Source organism: Xenopus laevis, chromosome 7S (assembly GCF_017654675.1).
Source record: "Xenopus laevis strain J_2021 chromosome 7S, Xenopus_laevis_v10.1, whole genome shotgun sequence".
NCBI lineage: Eukaryota > Metazoa > Chordata > Amphibia > Anura > Pipidae > Xenopus > Xenopus laevis.
Window position 1 is genome coordinate 41,103,516 of NC_054384.1, and position 21,190 is coordinate 41,124,705.

The 21,190-nt window shown below is 39.6% G+C and overlaps 1 protein-coding gene across 1 annotated transcript; it reads left to right on the forward strand.

The window, feature by feature from the left end:
- Nucleotides 1-2,346: 2,346 nt before the first annotated feature.
- Nucleotides 2,347-5,831, forward strand: LOC121396310. Its single transcript, XM_041571151.1, has 2 exons — nucleotides 2,347-2,621; nucleotides 3,196-5,831. Exon 2 carries the CDS (start codon nucleotides 3,516-3,518, stop codon nucleotides 4,881-4,883), a length of 1,368 nt encoding a protein of 455 aa, XP_041427085.1. The 5' UTR covers nucleotides 2,347-2,621; nucleotides 3,196-3,515; the 3' UTR covers nucleotides 4,884-5,831.
- The last annotated feature ends 15,359 nt before the right edge of the window (nucleotides 5,832-21,190 follow it).

The window sequence follows — 21,190 nt, forward strand, 5'->3', positions numbered from 1 at the left end:
ATGTCCGGTCCACCAGCCTCTGTCATTCAGTGCTTTCCCCATTACAAATAGAAGGGTTGGATTTTTCAGTTGTTCCAGTTCCTTTGGCATATGGAACTGAGCTTTATATTAGTTTACTGGCCTTGGTTAATGACTTGCTTATGTTACATTGGCTAAAATGTTTAATTTGTGACCTACTTGTTTGTTAAAGGGATACTGTCATGGGAAAATATGTTTTTTTTCAAAACACATCAGTTACTAGTGCTACTCCAGCAGACGTCTGCACTGAAATCCAATTCTCAAAAGAGAAAACAGTTTTTTTTATATTCAATTTTGAAATCTGACATGGGGCTAGACATATTGTCAGTTTCCCAGCTGCCCAAGTCATGTGACTTGTGCCTGCACGTTAGGATGGAACTACTTTCTGGCAGGCTCTTATTTCTCCTACTTAATGTAACTGAATCAGTCTCAGCGGGACTTGGCTTTTACTATTAAGTATTGTTTTTAGATCTAACAGGCAGCTGTTATCTTGTGTTAGAGAGCTGCTATCTGGTTACCTTCCCATTGTTCTGTTGTTAGGCTACTGGGGGGGAGGGGTGATATCACTCCAACTTGAAGTACAGCAGTAAAGAGTGACTGAAGTTTATCAGAGCACAAGTCACATGACTGGGGGCAGCTGGGAAATCTGTTGGAGCAACGCTATTAACTGATAAAAAACATGTTTTCCCATGACAGTATCCCTTTAAGTTCAAGGTTATTGACAACCTGTACAAGGCAATGAAAGTAGGGGCATAAGGACATTAGATAAGACTATCCTTGGGATTGCAATACATTTTGCAATTAGTGCATTAAAATGGTAGGACTACAAATGATGTAACAATTTTTTAGAAGTGGACAGCATTGATAGATGCATAAATCAGCTGTAATTTTCTTCAAATATCAAGTCACATTCATTTGAATCATTTGATTTGATCACTTTGGGTGTAATACAGATGGTTATAAAATACAATTAGGGTAATCAGATCAAGTCACAGATTTCAGTATGACCTGTACCACAGCTTTATACAAAATAATCTCAGAATATTTTATTTTGTTTTCGTCTTGGAAAAATAAATCTACATCATACTGTTAACTGCAGTTTTGCTCTCTAATAAATGCAAATACTGTAGAAATACTGAATAACGATCTTCATTACAAAAGATATACAGATTTGATGTAAATCATATTTTTACATATGCCTTACATATGCCTTTAAATCCGAAATGTTTCCGATAATCATTTCTGCATGTAAAAATATTATAAAAAATTTGCCTCAGTTGAAAGTAAATTAGTGATTATTATATGTAACATGCATTTGAGGAAAGAAAATCAATCATGTTGGGTTCTTTTAAGAAAATGATTGAAATAATCATGTAATTACTTAAGATGCAGTTTACATCCCTAATTATATAGCGTAGCCTTACAATTTATGAAGCAAAGAGCCTATTATTATAAGCCTGTAAGACAAATAGAAACCTAGTTTTATCTGTCTGAATGCCGCTGACAGTGCCAAGACAAGGGATTTATGTTGCAGATCTGCTCATTACATACTGTACCCCAAGGAAAACATGAGTTCAGAAAACAAGAGCAGGTCGAATCCCCATCTATATATTTCTTCATCTTCTAAGCATCTCTTGGGTTTTTAGAGCAAGTCTACATCAAATTGTTCAGCTCAAGCTGTATTTTTCCCCATTAACTGAATATTACTAGTTCCCTCAGTAATCAACAGCAAATAAACTACAATCCTTAAAACTGCAGTCCACCCAATGATAATTACAAATAGGCTAGGTGTTGTATGTAAAATAGTCCCATTTTACCATCATATTTAAGAAATCAAAGCAATAATGGAATCTGAAACATGAGGCAATAATGCGATAAGGTAAAATCCTTTGACTAAGAACAGAAAGCATGCGCATGAACAGCAAGTAAGCTATTTACTTACTATTTACTGATTGCAGCATGAGGCTTTTCAGAAAGTATAACACTCTCTTAAAGCATTTTGAATGTGCAAAATGGTCTGGGGAAAAAAGGAAGAGTCATGCATATAGAACCATGGTGCTTAGAGATAAATACATGTGTGCACACACACACACACACATATGCAGGGTTGGACTGGGTTGCTGGGACACCGGGAAAAGGCTGATGGGCCCTGGCTCTTTTGGGCCTTGCCAGTCCAGACTCACTCCATGCACTGTCGCTGCTTTTCTCCCTACATGACCTCTGGCATGGTGCACAAGAAAAGGTACACGCGATTGTGCCCGCACATGTAACACGGTTAACACAGTTAACTTAAATATATAAATGTTCGCCAAATATCTCAGATCTGCAAGAGGTTAAATTCCTGAAAGGAAGAATCACTTGGACTATACCAAAATACTGACCAAAAGTGCAGAATATACCTTTGAATGTTTTACTGTTAATTATGTTCTAGTTAAGAAATAAATAGTTCTAACAGAGCAGCTAACTTCTGTGGGAAAGATCATAGCCACACTCTAAACAGAATCTTTACCAGACCACAATCCTTAATGGACTTTCCCTTACCCCCTGTCTATATCCTACCATTTGGTCTGGTCCCTCCTCAGTGCTTTAGTTCCACAGAAGAGGTAAGATGTCTGTTACTGCTCTAATCACCTCAAAAGTTTTATGGTTGATTTTAAGAGTTATTCTTTTGCTGAATCAACTTGTCTTACCTCCAGCTATAGCAGCATTATGCTTTTATCAGGTTAGTAGTTTGTAGCATATTCCCAAAGTGATTAATGGAGACAGGCAGAGCACATGGGATCTAAAATGTCTGCCATGAGAAAACCTGTATGCTGTAATCCTCACAGTTATAAACTGCTTATTGTACTATGCTGAGGTTGTTATATACTAATGTGCTATGTATATTAGCTATGTTGCTTTTCTTTACATTTTCCTGTAATATGTCAGTGGGGATGTATTGAATTAACTGCCTGTTGTAATGTAGGTGGGCTGGTGGCCTGTGATGTACCTGAAATTGGCAGTGTTCTCCTTACTGTTTTACAGGTATGTTTATACTTTATGTTAAACTTCCTCTGTTATGTAAAATCCACTATACGATCACTGTTCTGTTCCTGAGTGCTTTAGTTCCACAGAAGAGGTGGGCTGGTGGCCTGTGATGTACCTGAAATTGGCAGTGTTCTCCTTACTGTTTTACAGGTCCCCAGCAGACAGTGCCAATCAATAAAGCATTGTAAAGTTATGATATCTCTGCCTGTGTTCGAGTCCTTATGCCTGTTGCAGTAACAACCCCTGCACTGGTGGAGTGTGTGGAATAGAGGGCCACGTGGGTCGGTGTGACAGAAACAGAGGGTTACATTTGGTGCCGTGACCCGGATTTCATCGATTTGCACCGGTGACCAGTGAGGATTCTCATATTCGCCAGCGGTAACTGCAGCTGATAAACAAATAAGTGGACTTTGTTCAAAGGTTTGAGAGACTATTTTACAAGGACTCTGTAAGTGGTATAGAAAGACAATATGTCTGAGCATCGCACAACACCTCCAGGGCACTTACAATCAACCCCTGCACCACGGGGAAGAGGTATTCAATCACGTGACAAAATAAGTAATGTAAATTTAAGTTTTGGCATGTCAGCAATTCAGCCTGAAAGTTCACTGACCAGGTCTGGTTCACCTGCACTAACTGGTCATGGTGTAGCTGAACTGCAACATCAGCACGCTGCACAGGTAGGAGGAACAATACAAAATAGTGACCCTTATTGCAGAGGTGCAGCTAGCTACATGCAGGGTACATCTGAAAACCCTCAGTTTTTGTCCGATCTTATAAAAGAAGTTGGACAACAGATTAGCCACTCTATAACAGGGTTAGCAGCCCAAAACACCAGACTTGGTGACACTGCGCCAGTGAGTGACAAGCAAACTGAGGAGTGGGCTAAATTAAATTGGATACTCAATGCAAAAGTAAAGGAACCCCCTGTATTTAGGGGAGATGAAAATGATAAATGTACTGTATATGAATGGGAGGAAATTATGCAGTCTTACCTTACTAAAAAGGGTTACCAACTTGCTGAGCATGGTAAAGAGATTATGGATAGACTTATGGGTCGTGCAAAAGAACTAGTGAAAATTGGGGTCAGAAATAACCCATCTATAGATATTAAACGTGACCCAAGAGCGATTTACAGTATCTTGAAGCAACATTTTGGGGAAGCCATATCCTCCGCAACCCCATTAGCAGACTTTTATTCCACACTCCCAAAGCTTGGTGAGAGTAGTCTAGACTACTGGATTCATTTAAATCAAGTCATTGATCTTGCCAATGAGTGTTTAAAAAGGCAAGGGAAATGTGTGGAAGACCCAGGTCACGAGGTGGCAATGATGTTTATTAGACACTGCCCAGAGCCAGATTTGCAGTGTGTATTCAGGTGTAAACCCGCTGAAAAGTGGACTGTGGGTGAGGTTCAAGAAATGATGGATAGTTATCATAGAGACAAGAGACTGAGGCCCGAATGTAAGCCAGTCAAAACCATAGCTAGCAAGAAGGGGGAGATCTTAAATGTATCAACTGATTCCCACTTTTCTGAACCTCCAGTAAAAGAGAACCTTCCATCTTATATTAAAGAGGAAGATAATACAAATGTTGAGAGATTAATTACATTGCTAGAGAAGGTAATCCCAGTTCAAGGGGCCTATCAGCACCCGGTGCTGCCTGTAACAGCTGGGTTAACCCATTCAAGGAGGCACAATACTTGTGATATATGCAAAGATGGCAAACACTCTACAAAAGCACACTGTATGATGAACAATTTATGTTTCCTGTGCTGGCAATCAGGTCATAAGAGGCAGGAATGTCCAAAAAGGAAACTGACACATCAGTTAAACTAGAAAGCCTGCATGTAGAGGGGTGTAGTGTGGGCACAAATTCACAAACCCCAATTTCCCATGATGTCCATGACCTAGAGAATTGCTATAGGGAACATGCTCAATCCATAACTGACAAGACATTGGTAGTATTTCAACGAACACAAAGGGTCGCACCATATGACAACTTGTTCTATACTACTGTTGTTGTTCAAGAAAAATGTGAACTAAATGCTATGATTGATAGTGGCTCAATGGCCTGTACAATCAGTGAACAAGTAGAGGAGAAATTAGTGCAAGCTAATTTACTAAAACAATGTTCTGGTTCACCAAGTGGTATTGTACTTGTAGGTTGTGGTGGCAACAGAGTAAACCCAAGAGTTCAGTACGAAATACTGTTAGAAATGTTTAACTGTAAAATGATTGTGCCAATACTAGTGGTGCCAGGGCAAACTGATGATATAATTATTGGTACAAATGTTATCAAACATATTATCCATCAGCTAAAAAAAGATGACAATTTTTGGAAAGTGCTAGCGGCTCCTGAAAAGCATAGCGATGAAGATTCAAATTCCTTTTTACACCTTTTAGCTAATGTAAGCCGATGGAAAGGTGACATGATCCCAGAGAAAGTAGGCACCGTAAAGCTTAATACTTGTATTGTCTTACAACCCCATCAGGAACATTTAGTATGGGGTAAACTCCCAGAGAAGTGTAGCTTATCAGTTGGGAGCACAGTTATTATAGAGCCTACTACTTCCAAGTCTTGCCCACGTAATGTATTGGTAGGGCGCTCAGTTACATCATTATGGGGTGACAGATGGATTCCCATGAAGGTGATTAATACATCTGATAAGCAAATAACCATTCGGAGAAATGCAAAAATTGCTGATGTCCACCCTTGTATTGCTTTAGAAGACTTTGAACTGGACTGTCAGGAAAAAGCAAAGCTGTTACAATATCACACAGTACATGAAATACTTGCACTGGTAATTCTATGAAAAGAGAATGTTCCATACCTGAGGAGTATAAACCTCATGAAGATATGAGGATCGTACTGAAAAATCTTGGCTTGGAAGAGTTGAATATAGATTTATGTGAGGTCTCAGAGTTCTGGAAACAAAAACTGGGAGAACTAATTACTCATTATGAACAGATCTTTTCCAGGGGGAAGTTGGACTGTGGTGAGGCCAAAGACTTTATACATCGTATAAGACTAACAGATGACCGACCTTTTCGCCTTCCATACCGAAGAGTCCCTCCTGCACATTTTCAAAAAATGCGAGAAGTCTTGAATGAAATGGAGGAGAAGGGAATTATTCGGAAATCCAATAGCGAGTGGGCCTCACCACTTGTCTTAGCATGGAAACCGTCTGGGGAACCCAGGATTTGTACAGATTTCAGGTGGCTGAATGCTCGTACAATAAAGGATGCATATCCCTTACCAAATCAAACAGATGCTCTAGCTTCTCTTAGTGGGAATTGCTGGTTTAGCACTATGGACTTAACATCAGGTTTTTATAACATTCCAATACACGAAGATGACAAGAAGTACACCGCTTGCATTACACCTGTTGGACTGTTTGAGTATAACAGAATGGCACAGGGATTATGCAATAGCCCTGCAACTTTTGCCCGTATGATGACATCAATCTTCGGTGACCAAAATTACCTAAGTTTGTTATGTTATTTGGATGACCTCTTGGTGTTTGGAAAGACTGAACAGGAAGCCATTGACAGAATCGAGATGGTCTTTAGTCGGCTTAGTGAACATAACCTGAAACTAGCTCCCAAGAAATGTAAACTATTAAGGCAATCTGTCAAGTTTTTGGGACATTTCATCACAAGGGAAGGAATAAAAGCTGACCCAGAGAAAATCTCAGCAATAACCAATGTTGCTGTGAGTGACCTGATGGAGATGGATAGGAGAACACCATCAGTAAAGAAAATACGGTCATTTTAAGGACTAGCAAATTATTATTCTCATTTCATTCCAGGACTTTCGAAAACAGCTAAGCCACTTTACCAGTTAACAGCTGAGCCAAAACAAGGCAGGCATATGTCAAAGAGAAATGGACAAAGAAAAACCATTATAAGGAAAATTTGCCCTGAAGACTGGACTATAGAGTGTCAGAAGGCTTTTGATGATTTGAAAGCAGATTTCCAAAACACGGTGATGCTAGCACACCCAGACTTTAGCAAGCCTTTTATCCTGTCAACAGATGCATCTATGGATGGACTTGGCGCAGTACTTAGTCAGATGTCGGAATGCGGGAAGAGGGCTCAGCCTATTTCATTTGCTAGCAAGGCTCTAACTAAGTCCCAGTCAAAGTACCCAGCACATCGCCTTGAATTCCTAGCTCTAAAGTGGGCAGTGTGTGACAAGTTTAGCCACTGGTTAAAAGGACACCGCTTCACTGCATGGACTGACAACAACCCCCTCACATACATAATGAGCAAACCAAAGTTGGATGCTTGTGAGCAGAGGTGGGTTGCCAAACTTTCACCGTATGATTTTGACTTGAAATATGTGCCAGGAACACAGAATATACCAGCTGATCTCCTAAGTCGTCAACCATTTGTAAAGACAAGAATCAACAACAGAATCGTAGCAGAACCCTACCAAGATCTGTTGGAAACTTGCCAAACTTTTGATAAGGATGCAGTTCAGGAATCATTTAGACTTTCAGTGAGTGTCCAAGGAGTGGAGCATACGCCACTTCATACAGTCCCTAATTCCTGTTTGATGACAAGTGAAGAAGTTAAAGCAGTAATGCAAAACCACTTGCAACCTGCATATGGTCAAATACGCCACACAGTACTGATACAACCAAAAGTGAATACTCTGATACAGCAAGTATCAATTCCACTTCCAAAGTTCTCCTTAAAGGATCTTCAAACTAAGCAGAGTGAAGATGATGACCTTTCCAGGGCCATATACTTTGTCCAAAGAGGGAGAAGACCATCCCGTAGGGAACGTTCTTATGAATCCCAAAAGACTTTGAGATTGCTAAAGCACTGGGATAAGCTCAAGTTGGACAATGGAATTCTTTACAGAGTTTCAAGGAACAGGTCTGGAATTAAGACATACCAGTTTGTGGTCCCTTCTTCTCTAAAAAAGGAAGTTCTGAAAGGAATCCATGATGATGCTGGACACCAAGGTAAAGACAGAACAAACTTTCTAGCGCGTGAAAGATTTTTCTGGACTCAGATGGAAGACGATATTAAAACATATGTAAGACAATGTAAGAGATGTGTTGTAAAACTCTAGAACCAGAAGGAAGAGCGCCTCTTGAATCCATTCTTACTACCCACCCAATGGAACTTGTATGTATTGATTTTTGGTCCGCTGAGGACAGAAATAATGAAAGTGTTGATGTTCTAGTTGTTACAGACCATTTTACAAAAATAGCTCATGCATTCCCATGTTTAAACCAGACAGCCAAGCAAGTAGCCCGTAAACTTTGGGATAATTTCTTCTGTATATATGGATTTCCTGAAAGATTACATTCAGATAGAGGATCAAATTTTGAAAGTGAACTGATCAATGAGCTTCTACAAATTGCTGGAGTAGAAAAATCTCACACAACACCCTATCATCCTATGGGAAATGGTCAAGCAGAACGTTTTAACCGTACTCTAGGAAATATGTTAAGGTCCTTAACTCCGAGAGCAAAAAGTAAATGGCCACAGATGATCCAAACACTGACCTTTGCATACAATTGCACTGTGCATGAAACCACAGGGTATCCACCATTTTTTCTTATGTTTGGACGTACCCCACGGTTGCCTGTAGACATCTTGTTCAGAAGTGTATTAAAGGATGAGACAGTTACAAGCCATGATGAATTTGTTGCATCTATGGAGAAATGTTTGCAGGAAGCAATAAGTATAGCACAGAAACATTCAAGTCAAGAAAAAAAGAGACAGGCCAGGAAATACAACCAAAAAGTAAAAGGCTTTCAAATTCATACTGGTGATCATGTTCTACTTGTAAACAGAAAAGAACGAGGAAAACGTAAACTAGCTGACATTTGGGAGTCTACAGTGTATGAAGTTGTCAAGGCCAATCCAAAAATACACATTTTTCAGATACGTGATCCAAAAACTGGAAAGATCCAAGTAGTGCATCGCAACTTAATACTACCAGTTAATTTTCTGCCTCTAGAGATCCCTGATGAAGATTCATCAGACAATTCTTCTACTGTGTCCAGTTTGGAAGCAGAAGATCATCATGACTCTTTTGGTGAGGATGGAGATACTGAAAGTACCCTGAATTGGGTTTTGCAAAATAAAGAGAGTAGTAGCCCAATAAACAATACAGAGAGAGGAGATTCACTACAGTCATGTAATGATATAAATACAGCACAAACAGAAGGCATTGGAAATGAAGTTTTATTTGACCTACAAGTACCCAATGATTTGTCGGATTCACAGCTTAGTAACCAACAAGGTGACTTTGTTTTCCAGTCAGATAGGCAAAGTGATGTTACTCACGCTTCAAGTGACAAAGAATCTTCCCATTTACCCAGAGTTCCACAAAGTCCAGTAGAAGGTTTAACTCAAACAAGGTCTGGTAGGATTGTAAAGCCAGTGGACAGACTTATTTGCTCAATGAATGCCATAATATCTAGCTGCCAAACTGAAAGTCAGTTGCTAGAAGTACTTAAATTGCTAGGCAATGCCCTTAACAAATAAAGGATAGAACAAACTATCACTCTACTAGCGCTTTGATAGGAATATGTAAGAGCTTATTTTACAAAAATAAGGCAAGACAAATGGTGTGTGTATGCATAGTTTAGTGGCATAAAAACCAGAAATTGATAAGGGGTTTAGTACCATATGTAAATAGTATCTCCTCATTTAAGCATTGTGTAAATGGCACTTTGTGTTACCTACTGTACGAGGGTAGTGCACACCCTCTAAGTAGTTCTTAAATGAACCTTTGCTAAAGGGCTGAGGAAAAGGCTCTATTACCTTATATTGTAAGCACAGATACCTATATAGCTTATTGTAATATAAGAACGCTATGTTATATTATTCCAATTTAATGAGTAGATGTGAATTTTGGTAAGTCTCACAACATACTATGTAAAGTTTTGATTCAGGTAGTGTAACAAATATTTGGCGAAATTAAGGAGGGGTGAATGTAACACGGTTAACACAGTTAACTTAAATATATAAATGTTCGCCAAATATCTCAGATCTGCAAGAGGTTAAATTCCTGACAGGAAGAATCACTTGGACTATACCAAAATACTGACCAAAAGTGCAGAATATACCTTTGAATGTTTTACTGTTAATTATGTTCTAGTTAAGAAATAAATAGTTCTAACAGAGCAGCTAACTTCTGTGGGAAAGATCATAGCCACACTCTAAACAGAATCTTTACCAGACCACAATCCTTAATGGACTTTCCCTTACCCCCTGTCTATATCCTACCATTTGGTCTGGTCCCTCCTCAGTGCTTTAGTTCCACAGAAGAGGTAAGATGTCTGTTACTGCTCTAATCACCTCAAAAGTTTTATGGTTGATTTTAAGAGTTATTCTTTTGCTGAATCAACTTGTCTTACCTCCAGCTATAGCAGCATTATGCTTTTATCAGGTTAGTAGTTTGTAGCATATTCCCAAAGTGATTAATGGAGACAGGCAGAGCACATGGGATCTAAAATGTCTGCCATGAGAAAACCTGTATGCTGTAATCCTCACAGTTATAAACTGCTTATTGTACTATGCTGAGGTTGTTATATACTAATGTGCTATGTATATTAGCTATGTTGCTTTTCTTTACATTTTCCTGTAATATGTCAGTGGGGATGTATTGAATTAACTGCCTGTTGTAATGTAGGTGGGCTGGTGGCCTGTGATGTACCTGAAATTGGCAGTGTTCTCCTTACTGTTTTACAGGTATGTTTATACTTTATGTTAAACTTCCTCTGTTATGTAAAATCCACTATACGATCACTGTTCTGTTCCTGAGTGCTTTAGTTCCACAGAAGAGGTGGGCTGGTGGCCTGTGATATACCTGAAATTGGCAGTGTTCTCCTTACTGTTTTACAGGTCCCCAGCAGACAGTGCCAATCAATAAAGCATTGTAAAGTTATGATATCTCTGCCTGTGTTCGAGTCCTTATGCCTGTTGCAGTAACAACCCCTACACTGGTGGAGTGTGTGGAATAGAGGGCCACGTGGGTCGGTGTGACAGAAACAGAGGGTTACACACGCGCAGGGGGAGGTGTGAGTTGCGGCGTGGCTGGCTTGGGGAGGAGAGGGGGCTCAGTGACTGGGGCCTCCCAGTCCGACGCTGCACATACATGGTTAATTAATTAAGTGCAGTATGTCAAGTTAGCACACCACAGCCCTCCCTTTACCTTTCCCGTAAACTACACATGAGTAGGCCCTATTCCCATATCATAGGGCATGTCATCTTGACTGTATTCTTCACTTATGTAACTTTACATCCAGGATGCAGGTGCCTGGCTGGATCAAATCCATAAAATCACATGGCTTTTCGTCACACAAACAAGGAAGTATTTTTTTTTTCACTTCGTGCATAGTTCTCTTTACCCGCACATGAAAATTTGGGTTCTGATTCAGTTTAGATTCAGCCAAATCTTTCATGAAGGATTTGGACAAATCCCCCAAATAGTGAATTTTATCCATCCCTTATTTAAATATGGTAGCTTGTATATTATAAATTATTACGTAACCCTAACTAGAATTGTTATTTACATTTGAGGCACAGCATAATTGTCTGTCCTTAGTGTTATCATTTTTAATAAGAGCAGGGTACTTTATCCATTGTGGAGTTTTTAAATTAAGTGGAGTCACTCCATTATTTTGATTAAGTTTTGTTTTCTCTTATTGTGCTAAGGTACAGCAATAGCACACTGTTTTTTTTGTGGTGGTTGGCAAAATTTCACAATTTGTATGGGAAACTTCTGTGACAATGGTTCAGCTTATAGAACACAAAGGGGCAAATTTACTAAAGTGCGAAGGGGCTGTCTATAGCAAAAATTCGCCAGAAATCAGCAGGGACATCGGCAATTTAACAGTCATAGAAGACAATTGGCTAGTGAAAGAGACCGTCAATAGCCTAGTTTCGCACCCTATCACTAGGCGAATTTCTGTGTAGGCGAACAATCGTTACTCCACAAATTCACTATAGTGCAAATTTTACATCACCCAGCAGTGGAATGCATTGCTGGGTGATGTTGTGATGGCTGATTCAGTTAATTCCTTTAAGAATGGCTTGGATGATTTTTTGGACAGACATAATATCAAAGGCTATTGTGATACTAAGCTCTATAGTTAGTAGAGGTATGGGTATATAGAATTTAATTAAAAGTAGAGAGGGGTGTGAGTATTCATACTGGGTTTTCATTTAAAGGGGTTGAACTTGATGGACTTTGTCTTTTTTCAACCCAATTTAACTATGTAACTATGTAACTATTTTCGAATTCAAAAAATTTGAATTTCGAGCTATTCTTTGTGTACTTCAACGAGGGAATAGTACAAATTCGATTTGAATTTGAAAAAAATCCTGAAGGCCGGGGTCGGTAAAGGCAGAGTTCAGGCAAGTAGACAAATAACAAGAGTCCTCTGCACTCAACCCATTATCAATATATTTAAGACAGAGACATTTTGTGCATACTGCTACTGAAAAATGCCTTACCCTTTAAACAAAACAGAGATTGTTTGTCCATATATTGCAATATATTTAAGCTGGCCAACTACGTCAAAGTCATCCCATATCTGGCCAGTCCTATGCTCAATTTTCATCTGATTCATTAAGAATTCTATTGATTCATTATACATTTTAAAAAGGGACTAAGTTTTACCTGGAACTTACTAGCTGCTTTCAAAGTAAAACTCCCAAACTTGGCTGCACTTTTATTAGACACCAGTGGGATCAACTGACTATAGCTGGGAAGGGTGGGAGCTACAACATGGAGCTGGTCACTGCTCCTGTATAACTATAACAAACAAGGGAAAGTTGTGCTCACCACTAATTTTTAAAAACATTAGGCGGGGGTGCAATGAGGCTGTGACCACAAAATACATATAGACAAATCAGATGAAAATTGAGCATAGGACGGGCCAGATATGGGTTGACTTTGACGTAGTTGGCCAGCTTAAATATATTGCAATGTATGGACAAACAATCCCTTTTTTGTTTAAAGGGTAAGGCATTTTTCAGTAGCAGTATGCACAAAATGTCTCTGTCTTAAATATATTGATAATGGGTTGAGTGCAGAGGACTCTTGTATTTGTGTATATGTATTTTGTTGTCACAGCCTCATTGCACCCCCTGGTTTTAAAAATTAGTGGTGAGCACAACTTTCACTTGTTTTTTAGAGTTCAGGCAAGGTCAGACGGGCTGGGGTCAGTACAGGCGGTGTTCAATCAATGTCAGACAGGCCAGGTCAGTACAGGCACAGTTCAAAGAATAGTCAGACAGGCAAAGGTCGGGATTGTCAGAGTTCAACAAAGTCAGACAGGCAGGAATAAAAAAAACAGAGCAGAATAAGATAGAAGCACACCCAGGAACTATTAGAATAGACCTAACAACGGGCAATGAGTTCTAGCCCGAAGCCCCTTTATGATGTCACGCACATGGTGTGTAAAACCCAGAAGTGTGCTCAGTGTGCACCATAGGAGAACCCGGCACTGGTAAGAAGAGATCATCGCGGCGGGCATCCCCACGGAAAGCACAGCTAGCGTCCCACTAGAACACCAGGGTGAGTCCTGGCATTAGACTTATGCACAGGGAAGCATATAAGATTTATCTAGGTTGATAATATTCCATTTTTTTTATATTACTGTTTCACCCCACATTCATACACAGAGACTCAACATAATATAAAGGCTGGGGCAAAAGAACAATATGTAGCATCCAACTTTAATCTTTTCCCTGCCATATATTTTGTAAAATCCATGGTACCTCTAGTAAGGTACCTAACTGGTAGGCACCAAACCAAAATAGATTTTATATTTCTAAATTATTTGTTACTCTATTTAAGTCCTGCTTTGCAATCAAATGTGTGATTTACATAGTGGCACACAAGGCAGAAGATTAGTATAACAGGCCTGGGCAAAGCTGTATGAACCATGGAAGAAGCTGGCAATGGGAATCAAGCCAATTATGGAAAAATCCAATGACATGGTAACCAGAGGATTAATACACATTTGTAGCCTTAACTGGATCAAGTCAAGAGTGAGTTTATTGTCATTTCATCCATATACGTTTGTACAGTACACAAAGCAACGAACGAAGTGCAAAATTATGCCACGCCTGCAAGACAGGACAGCATAGTGCAGGGACAGGACAAGACAGTGCACACTCAGCAGATGTAATATGTTAAGTAAATAATGCTAAACTTCAGACATGATGATTGTCTCATTGTGATATGATAGTAGTAAGAACATGATAAAGAACATAATAAAGTGTAGATGTGCATAGAGAACAATTGTATCCAAGAGAGAGATCTTTCCGGTCCCTGAGTATTCAGGAGCCTTATGGCTTGGGGGAAGAAACTGTTACACAGTCTGGTAATGAGGGCCCTAATGCTTCGGTACCTTTTTCCAGATGGAAGGAGTGTGAACAGTGAGTGTGAGGGGTGTTTTGGATCAGCCACAATGCTGGTGGCTTTACGGATGCAGTGAGTGGTGTAAATGTCTATGATAGAATGAAGAGAGACACCTATGATCTTCTCTGCTGTCTTCACTATACTCTGTAGGGTCTTGCACTCCATGACAGTGCAGTTCCCAGCCCAGACAGTGATACAGCTGCTCAGGATGCTCTCGATAGTCCCTCTGTAGAAGGTTTTGAGTATGGATGGTGGGAGATGGGATTTCCTCAGCTTGCGCAGGAAGTAGAGATGCTGTTGGGCTTTCTTTGCTAAGTAACTGGTGTTGTGGGACCAGGTGAGGTTCTCCACCAGGTGGACACCAAGGAATTTGGTGCTTTTGAGGATCTCCACATTAGAGTCGTTGATGTACAGTGGCAGGTAGTCACTCCTAGTCTTCCTAAAGTCAACAACCATCTCCTTTGTTTTGTCTAAATTGAGAGACAGGTTGTTGGCTCTGCACCAGTCTGTTAACTGCTGCACCTCCACTGTGTATGGTGCTCGTGTATCCACTGCTGTGTATGGTGACTCGTCATTATTGCTGAGTAGACCCACCACGGTTGTGTCATCAGCAAACTTTATTATGTGATGTGTGCGGTGCGTGGCTGCACAGTCATGCATCAGCAGAGTGAACAGTAGAGGAATAAGCACACAGCATTGAGGGGCTCCAGTGCTCAGTGTGGTAGTTCTGGAGATGATGTTTCCAATGGCACCTCCACTCTGTATGGTGACTCATCATTGTTGCTGATGAGACCCACCACGGTCGTGTCATCAGCGAACTTTATGATGTGATTTGTGTGGTGCGTGGCTGCACAGTCATGCATCAGCAGAGTGAACAGTAGAGGACTAAGCACACAGCATTGAGGGGCTCTGGTGCTCATTGTGGTAGTTCTGGAGATGATGTTTCCAATCCTGACTGACTGAGGTCTGTCGGTCAGGAAGTCCAGAACCCAACTGCAGAGGGAGATGGCCAGTCCAAGCAGGCTCAGCTTTTCTATCAGATGCTGAGGAATGATAGTGTTCTATGCTGAACTGAACAGCATTCGAACATAGGTGGTGGCTATTGCATCGTATGTTGAGCGATTTTGATGGTATGCAAACTGTAGGAGGTCCAGTGCTGGTGGCAGCAGGGTTTGGATGTGTTTCTTGACAAGATTCTCAAAACACTTCATGATGATGGGGGTGAGTGACACAGGATGGTAGTTGTTGAGGCAGGACACTGATGACTTCTTCAGCACGGGGACAATGTTGTGGTTTTGAAGCACTTTGGGACAGTGGAGGTGATCAGGGAGATGTTAAAGATGTCAGTGAAAACATCTGCCAGCTGATCTGCACATTCTCTTAGCACTCTGCCAGGAATAATGTCTGGTCCTGCAGCCTTCCATTGGTTTAAACTTTCCAGAGTCATCCTCTTGTCAGTTTTCAGAATAGTATGAGAAAAGAGCCAGAAACCAAAAGATCAATTATTATAGCATAGCCAGGGCATTTTTGAAATAGTAAATAGTGTCTGGTGCCATGTTGCTCTAAACTTATAAGTGACACTACACTAACATATCTCAGCACTTTCATGACATAATATACTAATAGCCACCTTAGTTTGTCTAATAAACATGAAATCAATAAACTTCCATACTCTTTTTAGCGAATTGGCTTTATATTTTACCAACAATTATGAAATTTACATCTTATTGCAGGATTAATAGCAGCACATTATTTATTCCAGGCTACCACTGAGATCACTCTTAGAAACTTCAAGAAAATTGTGCGTTTAAGTAATTCTAAAACACAGCTGGACATTGTCAAGCCTGATTGGAAATACATACAGTATGACCCAGTAAGAAATATGATCTAAATAAGTGCCAGACTAGCAATTCTGAAATATACACACATTTTAACCAATCTCTAACATGTGAAAGTATCAGTACTATTTAATAGATCTATAAGTAACACAGACTCATCAGACCAATTACAAGAGTACCTGGTGGTCTAGTGGGGCGAAAGGGACACCTGCCCATGCTCACTGCGGGGACGCCTGCAGCCTTCTTCTGTGGTGCTTGGCTAAAATTGGCTTTATTTGGTGCTTCGCATGACGTCATTGCGGATTGGTTCAAAATTCAAATATTAAAAGTTGCGAATGTCCTACTTCCAATTACATCTATATATCTATCCTTATAGTTCCTGGATGCATTTTCTAAGATTGATTCTGTTGCTGACCCTTGCCTGTCCCTGACCATGCCATTCTGCTACCTGTACTGACCTCTGACATTCTGCTACCTGTACTGCCTATAATTAGGGATGGGCGAATTTTTTCGCCTTGTTTCGCCGCGGAAATGATGCCCATAGATGTGTAAAAACGTGCGTCAAAAAAAATTGCAGCACGAAAAAAAAAATGTTGACACTCATAGACTTTAATGGGCATTGGCGACATTTAGTCGACGGCGAATTTTCGGCAAAACAAAGCGGGTCGAATTCTCCCATCCCTGCCTGTAATTTAACTATTCTCTGGATCCCGATTCAGCACCACGTTACTGTTTGGTTTGACCTTGGCCTGTGACCTTGATTACTTTCTGTTATCTTATTTGGTACTACATAGCCTGTCTGGTATTGACCTTGCCTCTTCCACATCTACACTGTCTGCTCCTCCATCCCTTCTGCTTATGTTCAGTTCCCTAGCTCTCTCCTTGGTCCTTTCACATTAAGTCCTGGTGGCATCTGAGTAATCGAGGGCTCCTCCCGAAACTAAAGGCAGCTGCTGTAGGCAGAAGAGTGGGCCCTGATCTGGTCATTGGAGTTAGTTCTGGGTTTGGAATACCTTACGTTACACCAATGCTGTGATGGAAACTATTTTGAAAAACAATATTATATTGTGGATAATGTAAAAAACTGGAACACTTTCAAATTAAAAGTAGTGATAGCTTGTCACCATTTTAAAAACAGATATTGTATTCATTGATATGGGTTACTGCACCTGATCAATAATTGTGCCTTTTATTATTTATGGAGGTGAATGCTTCGCCCTTTGGAAACATACTTAAAGCTCAGGGTGTTATACAGACAGATGTATCTTGGGTCTTCTGCTGCTCTTGGCACCTGACCTCCAACTGTTGCCACCCTATGCTTAGACTGTAATGTGCATGAACCGATTGAGGAAGAGGGAGGTACCCCACTCTGCTTGACAGCCAGATTTAGCCATAAGTCTCTAAAAGTACAACCAATCAAATTGCTGCATTCATTGTTCTACTTGCAGCTGGTTTCAAAAAGCTAATCACTGATTGGTTGCTATAGGTAACTGCAAATTTGCCCAGTGTTGATAAATGAGCCCCCCTGTGTCATACTTTAAAATGAGTCATACATCTAGTTACTACTAGTCTTGTCTTTCTGTTATGTTCATTATTTTCCCTTATTTGCCTGCAATGGTATGGACGATTGCAAATCCAGAAAATCGTGAAATCATGACATGTTAAGGACTCCTATTTTCTTTTTAAAAAGTGTACCTTGTATTATATCAATATAAGTTTATTTATTCTTATGTCTATCTTCTAATGCAGTGGCAGACACAGGAAGAGACAAGCCATCTCTTCTAGGGCTCAGTATACAATCTCCTAAGTTGTTGCCTAAAGTACTTCGGAAAAAAAAATGACATAAATTTGCCTGAGGTTAAAGTAGCTAGCAGTATTTATAAACAAACATTCAGTTCTTGTCAGTCCCTTAGCATTTTGGAACCATTTCTTCCCTAATGGAATGTGGCAAACAAGCTCAAGATTAGGACACATTAAGTAGATCATAAATAATTTAGGCTGCACATTACAGTATTTTATTCTAACTAACATTTTAAAGGGGTTCCAAACCAAAATTTGATAAAGAGGCCCACATAACACAGAAACCCCTAATATATGCATCACAGTTTCTTCAAAAAGTATGATTAAATGCAATTTTTGATGCTGAATTCCAGCTGTTTAACAGTTCATCTCTTTTTGAAATCCTGGCAGGGAAGGAGGGACTAAACACTGATGTTACAAATTCTAACTACTCCACAGCTTACAGACAGCATGCAGGAACTACATAACCCCAAATTCATTGCATTGCGATGTTCCTTGTGGGGTTTGGAGGATGCAAGCTAAGGCCAGCTGGCTGTTGATACAAAGTAACAGTAGTCAGCCAGCTCAACAAAGTATCAGAAAGATCAGCAGAAGAGCAGGGGGCTAGGCTTAGGGAATCGTCAGAAACCATTAAAAATCATGAAAAGTCTGCATATTTTTTAATTGATGTATATTGCAAAGTTGCTTGAAATTATGTTTATATGTTTACTTTCAAAAAGTTTAAGTTATGTTTGTGTGGAGTTCCCCTTTAAGGAAATTGTAACAATTAAGTGTTATTTCTTAAAATTTCTCACAAAACAGAAACCAAGAAATGTATCTGTTCTCTCATACTTGGCAAATGCAATTTATAACTATTACATTTATCAGCCTACATGAGCATGGTTTCATCATCCCTGCTGTGCATACTTAGTGGCTTTACCTGCTGAATTTGCATACACAGTATTCTGTCCTATACACATGCCTCATTTTGTGCTACAGGGTATACTACCATTAGATTAGCCTTAAGGTCCCCATAGACTCAAAGATTTCTCTTGCCGAACGACCAATTTTAGGGAAGTCCAACCAATCCTTCGAAATTATCGTGGGGTTAGTGGGATTCAAACGATCAAACATCTTACGATTTTACGGCCGACATCTGTCAGGAAATTGATCGGCCAGCTTCAAAAATCTTTGTCGGCCCCAGTGCAATCTATCTATGTTTGCAGGGCCAAGCAGGCAGCTACCCTTTGTTTTCCTGGTAAATTGGTCTTTTTAGTTGATGGACAATTCGTACGATCATACGATCGTTCCGGGATAATCGTGGTCTCATGATGACGATTGGATCTTTTAAAAATCTCAACATCTATGGCCAGCTTTAATCTAACATTAATTAAGGCAACCCAGGTGTCTAATGTCTTAAATACCCCCCCTTATCGTTGTAATGTGATAACAAATGTTAAAGTGCTATATAGAGGGCAGAAGAACTTTAAGTTTCAGGGTTTATTACCTACAGTATTTAACCACTTAGACCAAACTCCCATCCACATTTTTACTGTATTTATCAATAAATTAACTGGAAAAAATCTGGTGCCGGAAAAGACAAAATGATAAAATCAGAATCACATGTGTTTTTCTGATTTGACAACTGAAACTCTGCCTGAAAACACAAATAAATGATATTATTGTACGAAATACAATGTAGATCATGACATTGTCTGACTGTAATTGAGACATCTGTCATTGACTTCTACATGACCTCGGCAGGTTAATTAATCACAAAAAAATTTAGGGTTTTTTTTTCTACAAAAAAATTGTGTTTTTCCCATTTAAAACTCAGACCAGAAAAAAATCTAACTTTAATAACCAACCCCCTTAAATTTTAAAGTACAGGTCAGGTTTTCAATGTAGCAGGGGAAGAAAGAGACTACACCAAAACATCAGCATTAATATGCTTTACATATCGGCTGTAGAAATATACAAAGGCCTTAACACATGGATTACTTAATATTTGTTAGTGACTATACTTATGCAGGTACATGTATAGGTTGACAATTACACTGAATTTATACATTAACATACAGTATGTTCTGAATCCCCAAAACCTATGGTCCTAGGGAAGGCATATTGTTTCACAAATAAGTGAACAATGTAAATGCTAGATTGTAGCATTTACAATTCCACTGGGAGCCAAGCTACAGCTTTGTCTTTTATTTCTTTCAAAGTTATTGGTAGCATAAAATTCAAACAGCATGGAAAGCACTAAAATAACTAAAATAGCTAATGAGAGTGCTGGATGTTGTCGAACAAAAAATCATAGCAAATTTGAAATGCTGAGTAACTGAGCACACTGGGCACAGTAGTACACATGGTGTGTATTAGCTAAACTGTCTACCAGGCTGGGTCATACACAGAGTAATCTCATAACTAAGAGAAATAAAAGTATTTAACTAAAAGAGGAACAGAAGCCAGGCCAGCTCATACATAGATTTCAGAATATATGCAACACCACAGGATTAGGCAAATTTATGGTTAAACAAGCCAGTTTTCAAACACCAGCTATCTAAGATTTTAGAAACATCCTTACTAACACAGAAAAAAACTAGTGGTGCAAAGAACAACAGGAGCTATCTTGTATCCTTGTTCAATAGGACAGCCTCAGAAACCCTAACACCCTCCCTGCTTAATCTGATTTCCACAAAAATCCAATCCCAGGACACTCCCAGGAGAAAGCAATATATTATCTTCAAAACACTAGTGATGAGCAAATGTTTTCACCAGGCATGGATGTACAATGAAATTCGGCACTTCGCCATCTCCTAATTTTTTGCAAAACAGCAGCAAAAATCTGTTGTGAAAAATGTTGTAGCAACAAAAAAGTCACCAGCAGCACTCCGATATATGAATCAAAGGTTATTTATTCATGCCAATGGCATGAATAAATAACCTTTGATTCATATATCGGAGTGCTGCTGGAGTTATTGCTTTTCATTTGAATTGCTCCTCGGGCAGAGAGGAACACAGCTGTGCACCCGATGCTGCAAAAGGTGATTCTGTGTGAGTGTGGCACCTTACTGATTTGATTTGATAACAAAAAAGTCACCAAGACAAACTTGTCACTGTAATAA

Excerpts from the sequence above, each read along its gene's own strand:
- LOC121396310 (XM_041571151.1), top strand. The coding sequence starts at position 3,516 with ATGTCTGAGCATCGCACAACACCTCCAGGGCACTTACAATCAACCCCT.